This window comes from Triticum urartu, chromosome 2A (assembly GCF_056163025.1).
Source record: "Triticum urartu cultivar PI428250 chromosome 2A, HENAU_Tu73, whole genome shotgun sequence".
Taxonomy (NCBI): domain Eukaryota; kingdom Viridiplantae; phylum Streptophyta; class Magnoliopsida; order Poales; family Poaceae; genus Triticum; species Triticum urartu.
Window position 1 is genome coordinate 92,688,303 of NC_141874.1, and position 12,797 is coordinate 92,701,099.

Sequence of the window (12,797 nt, forward strand, 5' to 3'; positions counted from 1 at the left end):
CGAAGTTCTACTAACTTGGTGATGGTGACTAGAGAATTTTGTCAATCACTATTTTATCTGGAAGAATAACTCCCACTTGATTCAAGTGATTGTAGTACCAAGACAATCTGAGCACATGCTCACTGCTTGAGCTATTCTCCTCCATCTTTTAGCTATAGAACTTGTTGGAGACATCATATCTCTCAACTCGGGTATTTGCTTGAAATATTAACTTCAATTCCTGGAACATCTCATATGGTCCATGACATTCAAAACGTCTCTGAAGTCCCAATTCTAAGCCGTTAAGCATGGTGCACTAAACTATCAAGTAGTCATCATATTGAGCTAGCTAAACGTTCATAACCTCTGCATCTGCTCCTGCAATAGGTCTGTTACCTAGCGGTGCATCAAGGACATAATTCTTCTGTGCAGCAATGAGGATAATCCTCAGATCACGGATCCAATCCGCATCATTGCTACTAACATCTTTCAACTCAGTTTTCTCTAGGAACATATCAAAATAAAATAGGGGAGTTAAACCCGAGCTATTGATTTACAACATAGACATGCTAATACTACCAGGACTAAGTTCATGATAAATTAAAGTTCAATTAATCATATTACTTAAGAACTCCCACTTAGATAGACATCCCTCTAATCTTCTAAGTGATCACGTGATCCATATCAACTAAACCATGTCCGATCATCACGTGAGATGGAGTAGTTTCAATGGTGAACATCACTATGTGATCATATCTACTATATGATTCACACTCGACCTTCCGGTCTCAGTGTTCTGAGGCCATATCTGTTATATGCTAGGCTCGTCAAGTTTAACCTGAGTATTCCACGTGTGCAACTGTTTTGCACCCGTTGTATTTGAACTTAGAGCCTATCACACCCGATCATCACGTGGTGTCTCAGCACGAAGAACTTTCGCAACGGTGCATACTCAGGGTGAACACTTATACCTTGATAATTTAGTGAGAGATCATCTTATAATGCTACCGTCAATCAAAGCAAGATAAGATGCATAAAAGATAAACATCACATGCAATCAATATAAGTGATATGATATGGCCATCATCATCTTGTGCTTGTGATCTCCATCTCCAAAGCACCGTCATGATCACCATCGTCACCGGTGCGACACCTTGATCTCCATCGTAGCATCGTTGTCGTCTCGCCAACTTATGCTTCTATGACTATCGCTACCGCTTAGTGATAAAGTAAAGCATTACAGGGCGTTTGCATTGCATACAATAAAGCAACAACCATATGGCTCCTGCCAGTTGCCGATAACTCGGTTACAAAACATGATCATCTCATACAATAAAATATAGCATCATGTCTTGACCATATCACATCACAACATGCCCTGCAAAAACAATTTAGACGTCCTCTACTTTGTTTTTGAAAGTTTTACGTGGCTGCTACGGGCTGAGCAAGAATCTTTCTAACCTACGCATCAAAACCACAACGATCGTTTGTCAAGTTGGTGCTGTTTTAACCTTCGCAAGGACCGGGCGTAGCCACACTTGGTTCAACTAAAGTTGGAGAAACTGACACCCGCTAGTCACCTGTGTGCATAGCACGGCGGTAAAACCAGTCTCACGTAAGCGTACGCGTAATGTCGGTCCGGCCGCTTCATCCAACAATACCGCTGAACCAAAGTATGACATGCTGGTAAGCAGTATGACTTATATCGCCCACAACTCACTTGTGTTCTACTCGTGCATATAACATATATGCCTAAAACCTGGCTCTGATACCACTGTTGGAGAACATAGTAATTTCAAAAAAAAATCCTACGCACACGCAAGATCATGGTGATGCATAGCAACGAGAGGGGAGAGTGGTGTCCACGTATCCTCGTAGACCAAAAGCGGAAGCTTTAGCACAACGCGGTTGATGTAGTCGTACGTCTTCACGATCTGACCGATCAAGTACCGAACGCACGACACCTCCGAGTTCAGCACACGTTCAGCCCGATGACGTCCCTCGAACTCCGATCCAGTCAAGTGTTGAGGGAGAGTTTCGTCAGCACGACGGTGTGGTGACGATGATGATGTTCTACCGACGCAGGGCTTCGCCTAAGCACCACTATAGTATTATCGAGGTGGACTATGGTGGAGGGGGGCACCGCACATGGCTAAAAGATCAAACGATCAATTGTTGTGTTTCTAGGGTGCCCCCTGCCCCCGTATATAAAGGAGCAAGGGGGGAGGTGCGGCCGGCCAGGAGGGGTGCTCCAGGAGGAGTCCTACTCCTATCGGGAGTAGGACTCCCTCCCTTTTCCTTGTTGGACTAGGAGTGGAGGGGGAAAGAGGAGGGAGAGTGGAAGGAAAGGGGGGCGCCGCCCCCTCTCCTTGTCCTATTTGGACTAGGGGGGAGGGCTCGCGGCCCTATCCTGGCCGCCTCTCCTCTTCTCCACTAAGGCCCACTATGGGCCATTAAGCCCCCGGGGGGTTCCGGTAATCCCTCGGTACTTCGGTAAAATCCCGATTTCACCCGGAACACTTCCGATATCCAAACATAGGCTTCCAATATATCAATCTTCATGTCTCGACCATTTCGAGACTCCTCGTCATGTCCGTGATCACATCCGGGACCCCGAACAACCTTCGGTACATCGAAACATATAAACTCATAATATAACTGTCATCGAAACATTAAGCGTTGATACGTCTCCAACGTATCTATAATTTTTGATTGCTCCATGCTATATTATCTACTGTTTTGGACTATATTGGGCTTTATTTTGCACTTTTATATTATTTTTGGGACTAACCTATAAACCGGAGGCCCAACCCAGAATTGCTGTTTTTTTGCCTATTTCAGTGTTTCGAAGAAACAGAATATCAAACGGAGTCCAAACGGAATGAAACCTTCGGGAACGTGATTTTCTCATCAGATAAGACCCAGGAGACTTGGACCCTCCGTCAAGAAAGCCACGAGGCAGTCACGAGGGTGGAGGGCGCCCCCCTAGGGCGCGCCCCCTGCCTCATGGGCCCCTCGAAGCTCCACTAACGTACTCCTTCCTCCTATATATACCTACGTATCCCCAAACGATCAGATACGGAGCCAAAAACCTAATTCCACCGCCGCAACTTTCTGTATCCACGAGATCCAATCTTGGGGCCTGTTTCGGAGCTCCGCCGGAGAGGGCCATCATCATGGAGGGCTTCTACATCATCCTAGCCTCTCCGATGAAGTGTGAGTAGTTTACCTCAGACCTTCGGGTCCATAGTTAGTAGCTAGATGGCTTCTTCTCTCCTTTTGGATCTCAATACAATGTTCTCCCCCTCTCTCGTGGATATCTATTCGATGTAATCTTCTTTTTGCGGTGTGTTTGTTGAGACCGATGAATTGTGGGTTTATGATCAAGTCTATCTATGAATAATATTTGAATCTTCTCTGAATTCTTTTATGTATGATTGGTTATCTTTGCAAGTCTCTTCGAATTATCAGTTTGGTTTGGCCTACTAGATTGGTTTTTCTTCCAATGGAAGAAGTGCTTAGCTTTGGGTTGAATCTTGCGGTGTCCTTTCCCAGTGACAGAAGGGGCAGCAAGGCACGTAATGTATTGTTGCCATCGAGGATAACAAGATGGGGTTTTTTCATATTGCATGAAACTATCCCTCTACATAATGTCATCTTGCTTAAGGCGTTACTCCGTTTTTAACTTAATACTCTAGATGCATGCTGGATAGCGGTCGATCAGTGGAGTAATAGTAGTAGATGCAGGCAGGAGTCGGTCTACTTGTCTCGGACGTAATGCCTATATACATGATCATACCTAGATATTCTCATAACTATGCTCAATTCTGTCAATTGCTCAACAATAATTTGTTCACCCACCGTAGAATACTTATGCTCTTGAGAGAAGCCACTAGTGAAACCTATGGCCCCCGGGTCTATTCTCATCATATCAATCTCCATCACTTTATTATTGCTTTGCTTTTTTTACTTTGCCTTTTACTTTTCACTTTGCATCTCTATACCAAAAATACCAAAAATATTATCTATCATCTCTATCAGATCTCACTCCCGTAAGTGACCGTGAAGGGATTGACAACCCCTAATCGCATTGGTTGCGTTGAGCTATTGTTTTGTGTAGGTACGAGGGACTCGCGCGTAGCCTCCTACTGGATTGATACCTTGGTTCTAAAAAACTGAGGGAAATACTTACGCTACTCTACTGCATCATCCTCTCCTCTTCGAGGAAATCCAACGCAGTGCTCAATAGGTAGCAAGAAGAATTTCTGCGCCGTTGGCGGGGAGTCTGCGCAAAAGTCAACATACCAAGTACCCATCACAATCCCTATCTCGTGCACTACATTATTTGCCATCTGCCTCTCATTTTCCTCTCCCCCACTTCACCCTTGCCGTTTTATTCGCCCTCTCTTTTCCGTTTGCCTTTTTCTCGCTTGCCTTTTGTTTGCTCGTGTGTTGGATTGCTTGTTTGTCGCGATGGCTCAAGACAATACCAAATTGTGTGACTTCACCAATACCAACAATAATGATTTCCTTAGCACTCCGATTTCTCCTCTTACCAATACTGAATCTTGTGAAATCAATACTGCTTTGTTGAATCTTGTTATGAAAGATCAATTCGCCGGCCTTCCTAGTGAAGATGGCGCTACTCATTTGAATAGCTTCGTTGATTTATGTGATATGAAAAAGAAGAAAGATGCCGATAATGATATTATTAAATTGAAGCTATTTCCTTTTTCGCTTAGAGATCGTGCTAAAGCTTGGTTTTCATCTTTGCCTAAAAATAGTATTGATTCTTGGAACAAGTGCAAAGATGCTTTTATCTCTAAGTATTTTCCTCCCGCTAAGATCATCTCTCTTAGAAACGACATTATGAATTTTAAGCAACTTGATCATGAACATGTTGCACAAGCTTGGGGGAGAATGAAATTAATGATACGTAATTGCCCTACTCATGGTTTGAATTTGTGGATGATTATACAAATTTTTTATGCCGGATTGAATTTTGGTTCTAGAAATTTTTTAGATTCGGCCGCGGGAGGCACTTTTATGGAAATCACTTTAGGAGATGCTTCTAAACTCCTAGATAATATTATGGTTAATTATTCTCAATGGCACACTGAAAGATCCACTAATAAAAAAGTTCTTGTGATAGAAGAAATCAATGTTTTGAGTGGAAAGATGGATGAACTTATGAAATTATTTGCTACTAGGAGTGTTTCTTCTGATCCTAATGATATGCCTTTGTCTACTTTGATTGAGAATAATAATGAATCTATGGATGTGAATTTTGTTGGTAGGAATAATTTGGTAACAACGCGTATAGAGGGAATTTTAATCCTAGGCCTTATCCTAGTAATCCTTCTAATAATTATGGAAATTCCTACAACAAATCTTATGGAAATTTTAATAAGATGCCCTCTGAATTATAGAATAGTGTTAAAGAGTTTATGAATTCACAAAAGAATTTTAATGCTTTGCTTGAAGAGAAATTGCTTAAAGTTGATGAATTGGCTAGGAACGTTGATAGAATTTCTCTTGATGTTGATTCTTTAAAGCTTAGATCTATTCCCCCTAAGCATGATATCAATGAGTCTCTCAAAGACATGAGAATTTCCATTGATGAGTGCAAGGAAAGAACCGCTAGAATGCCTGCTACAAAAGATGCCTTTATCAAAGCGTGTTCTTCCAATTCCTATGAAAATCAAGATGAAGATCTAAAAGTTATTGATGTGTCCCCTATTAAATCTTTGTTTTGCAATATTGATCAATTGTAAGTACAGTGGGGTTTTTACGCCCAAAACTGCGAGTGTCGTGTTCCACACAGGGACTAGGCGACGACAGTCGTGCTCGGCTAAAGCTAGATCAGACGGAAAGGTTTTTGATATCGCAAGATAAACGAAAGTAAAGCAAGTTTGTACCAGAAAATCCTTGACAAATAAAATGTACTCACTATATTTTTGGTGTTTTTATTTGTTTTACTTTGGGAACTAAAATACTAGCACATGCTAACATGAGAAACAAGGAAAACTACAAACCAGCAACACATATATGTTCAGCAACTAGTATGAAAGAGAAGAATTAAGATCAAGGGACAAGAACAGAAGTACTTCACATCACAAGCATATATATATTCACAAGTACATAGCTAACACAGGGACTAAGAATTAAAGGTGTTCAAACTACTCACTTGACAGAGAGCACAAACAACACAAAAATAGACAAGTAAGCTAGGTTCTTACAAATCACTAGTTGATAAACAGAGCACATATATTGAACAGTACTACTAGACAAATATGAACAACACATGCCATACAAATCTCAATTCTAAACATTACAAAATACTGAACATTATACTACTCAAGATTACAGAAATTAGAGAGAGAGAGAAACAGCAGCAGCAAGTTGGGGGAGTTGAGCGGAGGAGCAGCAGCAGTAGGTTCAGAGAAAGAGTAGCAATAGGTTCAGAGAAGGAGCGGCAGCAAGGTTTGGGAAGAAGAGGCAGCAGGGGAAAGGAGTAGCAGCAGTGTAGAGGCGCTGAGGAAAGCAGCAGCAGTATGGGGTTCAGAGTACGCCATGGGAGAAGAAGGGTTGTAGGAGCAACAGTAGCGTGGAGGTGAGGAAGAAGAAAGGAAACAACAGCAAGGGGAAGAAGAAGGGCAGCAGTAGGGTTAGGAGAAGAAGAAAGGTGGAGGAGCAGCAGGGAGATGGGTGGCGAGGTGGCTCTGGTGGCGGCGTTGATGGAGGCGTGGTGGTGGATTGGGCGCCGATGGTGGTGCAGGTGGATGGTGGCGAAGATGGCGCTGGTGATGGCGTGGTGGATGGTGCAAATCGAGTGGATGGATGGCTGTGTGGCGCTGGCGGCGGCGTGGAGATGGATCGGTGCTGGTGGATGCTGGTGATGACGCGGTGGCGTGGCGGGTGGTGGAGATGGAGTGGATATTGGAGTGGTGACTGGATGGGTGGCGCGCCGCCACGACGGCCTGGCCGCGACGGTGGCCGGAGGGTGGAGAAGAAGGGGATTGGGGGAGAGAGATGGAGATATGCCAGGCCCGATGGGGATCGTAGCCGCTAGGGATTTTGACCCCTCCTCTGATCTGCCACTTTGCAATTTTGGCCCTTCTCCTTTTCTTCTTTCTTCACAAGAAGGTCCCTTTCTTCTCTAACTTGTCCCCTGGAGCATCATTTCTTCACACACAAGTCCCTCTGTCTTTCTTCTTTCTTTTCACTTGACTGGTTCTCTTAACCACTAGTCCGGATCTTGAAGTTTATAGAGCCTTTGCACACTTTTCTGCAAAAGAAACAAATGACTAGTAAATGATTCTTTATATGATTATCATTCACAAATTCAACAATTCATAGCAAGAAATGAATGAATAAAACTCAATAAACCACATATTTGATTGCCAGAAGATGTATGTGAAATGTGTTGATCAAGTTCCCCCACACTTAAATCTTTGCTTGTCCTCAAGCAAAGGTAGATGACAAGAGCAAGAATATGAACAGTGAGCTGAGTAAAGGATGTCCTGGTAAAATAGATCTCCAAACAATGCATGCTTTGGACTTAGCTAGTGAAAATTGATGGTTAAGAGTGCTACAAAGCAGTAGGATACTAGTAAGCATGACCATTTTAAACTTTTACAATGATAAAATAGGATCAACAGGTTTAAATGATGACTGCGCCAAATGGTTCCTAAAGAGAGCATGATCCCGAGAACAAAAAGAACTGGAATTAAATCTCTTATTTGCAGAAATATAAATTTGTGGTTGAACCACTTATTGAATTTGAAGAAAGTAATGATAATATTTTATCAGTCTTACCAAAGGAACATACCACCGATCCCGAGAACATGGTATACACCTGGCTCGACCAATTATTAGTTAGTTTTTTGTTTGTCTCCCCAAAGGAACATACCACCGATCCAGAGAACATGGTATACACCTGGTTCGACAATTACATTTTTATTTATTTATTACTGTCCAAGCTAACAGATTTCACATGCCACCGATCTAGGGAACATGACATGCTACTGTAGGTAGACCAGACTTATTTATTCATTATTACCTATCTTAAATGGACAACGCATAAGCACAAAAACAGGAATCATCACTTCTCCATGTCTGGTTCACATGCTACCAATCCAGGGAACAAAGCATGCTAATCCATAGTGGTTAGGTGATTGCTCTCAATGGGAACACACTTAGCACAAATTCAGCATCTAAACATGGTGATCTAGGTGTATCATAGTAAATGTAGAAAATGATTAAGTTTTCTAGTGTACTAGGGATTTGAGCACTCAAAACTAATAGCTTCCACTACTTTCAGCAAAGCAAGCATTGTATAGATCACTAGTTTACAAGGCATTCAACACTCAGTTCACATATTCACATCAATCACCCTATGTCGAAGGTAAAATTCAGTGGGACGATATTTAAGAAATTGCTCAAGCGACCCAAATAGCAGTTGATTACAGCATGTATAATGTATGATGGTATTTAGATTGGGGTCATGAAACAGCTTACCGGGCTTATATGATGTAGGTCTCGCTCGATCACTCTCACATCCTCGTGCATTGCGACTCCTCTCCTTTTGCTTCCTCATGCATGCTCCAGCTTCACTCTTCTTCTTGTGTGCTCCTTGCTTCTCCTCGTCACCATGCCTTGAATCCACCGGGGTCCCAAGGGATGTCACCTCGAACCTGGTCAGCATGTAGTAAACGGTGCAGTAGCAAAAAGCTGAAAGAACACTCCACAAAAGATACAATGCAAGCGGTAGGGATAATACCCTCCATGTCATCAATCGAGTATCCAATTACATAAGCATAGCTATAAAGCACATGTTTAGGATGGTAGAAATCAGTAAGCTCAGTGCTAGCATGAGGATGATATGAATCATTAAGCTCCAGACTAGCATGGGGAAAATAAGTGTCATCATCATAAATGAGAGAAATGCCAATAACAGAGTATGTATGATCATGTTCAAGCAAACATTTTTTCAAGTCTAGCTTAATTGATGGTATCATGCAATGCAAAATAGAAGCAAAGAAACCATAAGGGAGCATGTCATCAAGAGGATTGGGTAAACCTGACACCTCACGCTCATGTATGACAATAGGCCAATGAATCTCAAGTTCTTCATCTTCATCTACAACAGCTTCTTGTACTTCTTCAGGAGTAGTAGATGATGAATCTTCAACTTGATCACTTTGGAATTGCAGGTCTTGATCATCTTGTTCCTTGGCTTCGAGTATTTCTTCTTGGATATGAAGTATCTCTTCCTCTGGACTCTCGCTATCTTGCTCAGCTGAATGTGAAGGTGTTGGAACCTCACATGTATCAAGGGATATTCCAGGAATACTCAGCTCTAGCTGTGAAGAAATAGTGCTACCAGCATTGATATTCTTCTCAATTTTCCTTACTTCTTCCACTAGCTCTTTTCCACTCTTGATCTTCTTCATTTCCTCTAGTATCACCGGCCTAATTGGATCATCTTCAGCACTCCAAGTGAACTCGAGACTAAGCAATGTGAGATTGTCTATATCATCAAAATCATCTTGTGTGGGCACTTGTGTCGAAGGTGTTGGTTGACCAAATGGAGGACCATTTAACTCCATTGGCAACATCTCCAGGTGTTGAGGTATATGAGTAGGAGGTGAATAGCATTGTTGTGGTGCATAGTTGTTGCTCTCCTCTTCATACCTAAATCCCTGCATATGATTACTAGAAGCAAACAGTGAGATCTCAAGGTTGTTGCTCCTATATGACATATTCTGGTTTTCAGGCCACCCATATGAGTAATTGTTTTGGTATGAGCTAGGCTGTGGGGCGAAGCTCATGCCATAACAATCGGGAGGGTGAGAGTAACCACGCTGACATTCAGCGGGTGAATGGCCCTGAAATCCAGAAATATGGCAAGTAGGAGCAACATAAGGATAGCCTCTAGAATAAGGATCATAAGAGCTAGGCCTATCCTCAAAAACTATTTCTCGCTGCCGAGCTAAATCATCTAATCGATGGGAAATCTTACTTATCAAGTCTTGAATACTTTCCGTGCTGTTTGTAGTGTTGCTCGCAAAAGCATGATGATCTGAATAGTAAGCCATATCTGAGAAGATGCAATAACCTGCAGAATGACCAAGCAAAGAAAGAGAAAATAACTTGAACAAGGGTTAGGGGTTAGAGATATATCACATATATATAGCACAAAGGGAAAAACAAGAAAAACCTAGTCTATAGCCTAACACAATCGCTCGACGCTAGTCCCTGGCAACGGCGCCAAAATGATCGATTGTAAGTACAGTGGGGTTTTTACGCCCAAAACTGCGAGTGTCGTGTTCCCCACAGGGACTAGGCGACGACAGTCGTGCTCGGCTAAAGCTAGATCACACGGAAAGGTTTTTGATATCGCAAGACAAACAAAAGTAAAGCAAGTTTGTACCAGAAAATCCTTGACAAATAAAATGTACTCACTATATTTTTGGTGTTTTTATTTGTTTTACTTTGGGAACTAAAATACTAGCACATGCTAACATGAGAAACAAGGAAAACTACAAACCAGCAACACATATATGTTCAGCAACTAGTATGAAAGAGGAGAATTAAGATCAAGGGACAAGAACAGAAGTACTTCACATCACAAGCATATATATATATTCACAAGTACATAGCTAACACAGGGACTAAGAATTAAAGATGTTCAAACTACTCACTTGACAGAGAGCACAAACAGCACAAAAATAGACAAGTAAGCTAGGTTCTTACAAATCACTAGTTGATAAACAGAGCACATATATTGAATAGTACTACTAGAAAATATGAACAACACATGCCATACAAATCTCAATTCTAAACATTACAAAATACTGAACATTATACTACTCAAGATTACAGAAATTAGAGAGAGAGAGAAACAACAGCAGCAAGTTGGGGGAGTTGAGCGGAGGAGCAGCAGCAGTAGGTTCAGAGAAATAGTACCAGTAAGTTTAGAGAAGGAGCGGCAGCAAGGTTTGGGAAGAAGAGGCAGCAGGGGAAAGGAGTAGCAGCAGTGTAGAGGCGCTGAGGAAAGCAGCAACAGTATGGGGTTCAGAGTACGCCATGGGAGAAGAAGGGCTGTAGGAGCAGCAGTAGCATGGAGGTGAGGAAGAAGAAAGGAAACAACAGCAAGGGGAAGAAGAAGAGCAACAGTAGGGTTAGGAGAAGAAGAAAGGTGGAGGAGCAGCAATAGGGTTAGGAGAAGAAGAAAGGTGGAGGAGCAGCAGGGAGATGGGTGGCGAGGCGGCTCTGGTGGCGGCGTTGATGGAGGCGCGGTGGTGGATTGGGCGCCGATGGTGGTGCAGGTGGATGGTGGCGAAGATGGCGCTGGTGATGGCATGGTGGATGGTGCAAATCGAGTGGATGGATGGTTGTGTGGTGCTGGCGGCGGCGTGGAGATGTATCGGTGCTGGTGGATGCTGGTGATGACGCGGTGGCGCGGCGGGTGGTGGAGATGGAGTGGATATTGAAGTGGTGACTGGATGGATGGCGCGCCGCCACGACGGCCTGGCCGCGACGGCGACCGGAGGGTGGAGAAGAAGGGGATCAGGGGAGAGAGATGGAGATATGCCAGGCCCGATGGGGATCCGCAGCCGCTAGGGATTTTGACCCCTCCTCTGATCTGCCAGTTTGCAATTTTGGCCGTTCTCCTTTTCTTCTTTCTTCACAAGAAGGTCCCTTTCTTCTTTAACTTGTCCCCTGGAGCATCATTTCTTCACACACAAGTCCCTCTGTCTTTCTTCTTTCTTTTCACTTGACTGGTTCTCTTAACCAATAGTCCAGATCTTGAAGTTTATAGTGCCTTTGCGCACTTTTCTGCAAAAGAAACAAATGACTAGTAAATGATTCTTTATATGATTATCATTCACAAATTCAACAATTCATAGCAAGAAATGAATGAATAAAACTCAATAAACCACATATTTGATTGCCAAAAGATGTATGTGAAATGTGTTGATCAAATATGAATCTTGATGAAACTGAATACGATCTTCCTTTACCTAGAAGGCGTTCCAAAAATTCAGAGTATTTAGATCTTGATGATGAAATTGATAAAAGTGGGACTGGAAGAAATAAAACCCTAGATGTTGCTAAACCCACTATATTGGATTTCAAGGAATTTAATTATGAAAGTTGCTCTTTAATTGATTGTATTTCCTTGTTGCAATCCGTGCTAAATTCTCCTAATGCTTATAGTCAAAGTAAAGCCTTTACCGAACATATCGTTGATGCCTTGATGCAATCTTATGAAGAAAAACTTGAGTTGAAAGTTTCTATCCCTAGAAAACTTTATGATGAGTGGGAACCTGCTATTAAAATTAAGATTAAGGATCATGAATTTTATGCTTTATGTGATTTGGGTGCTAGTGTCTCCACTATTCCCAAAACTTTGTGTGATTTGCTAGATTTCCGTGATTTTGATGATTGCTCTCTAAACTTGCATCTTGCGGATTCCACTATTAAGAAACCTATGGGAAGAATTAATGATGTTCTTATTGTTGCAAATAGGAATTATGTGCCCGTATATTTTATCGTTCTTAATATAGATTGCAATCCTTCTTGCCCTATTATTCTCGGTAGACCTTTCCTTAGAACGGTTGGTGCAATTATTAATAGGAAGGAAGGGAATATTAGATTTCAATTTCCATTAAAAAAGGGCATCGAACACTTCCCTAGAAAGAAAATAAAATTACCATATGAATCTATCATGAGAGCCACTTATGGATTGCCTACCAAAGATGTCAATACCTAGATCTATCCTCGCTTTTATGCCTAGCTAGGGGCGTTAA

General features: G+C 42.2%; 1 protein-coding gene across 1 annotated transcript; it reads right to left on the reverse strand.

Moving 5' to 3' along the window:
* Positions 1 to 6,269: 6,269 nt before the first annotated feature.
* LOC147984013 (uncharacterized) lies at positions 6,270 to 10,937 on the reverse strand. The gene has a single exon (XM_087543273.1). The coding sequence runs from the start codon at positions 10,077 to 10,079 to the stop codon at positions 8,628 to 8,630; it is 1,452 nt and encodes a 483-aa protein (XP_087399399.1). The 5' UTR covers positions 10,080 to 10,937; the 3' UTR covers positions 6,270 to 8,627.
* Between the last annotated feature and the right edge of the window lie 1,860 nt (positions 10,938 to 12,797).

Coding starts and splice junctions, on each gene's coding strand:
- LOC147984013 (XM_087543273.1), bottom strand. CDS start 10,079: ATGGCTTACTATTCAGATCATCATGCTTTTGCGAGCAACACTACAAAC.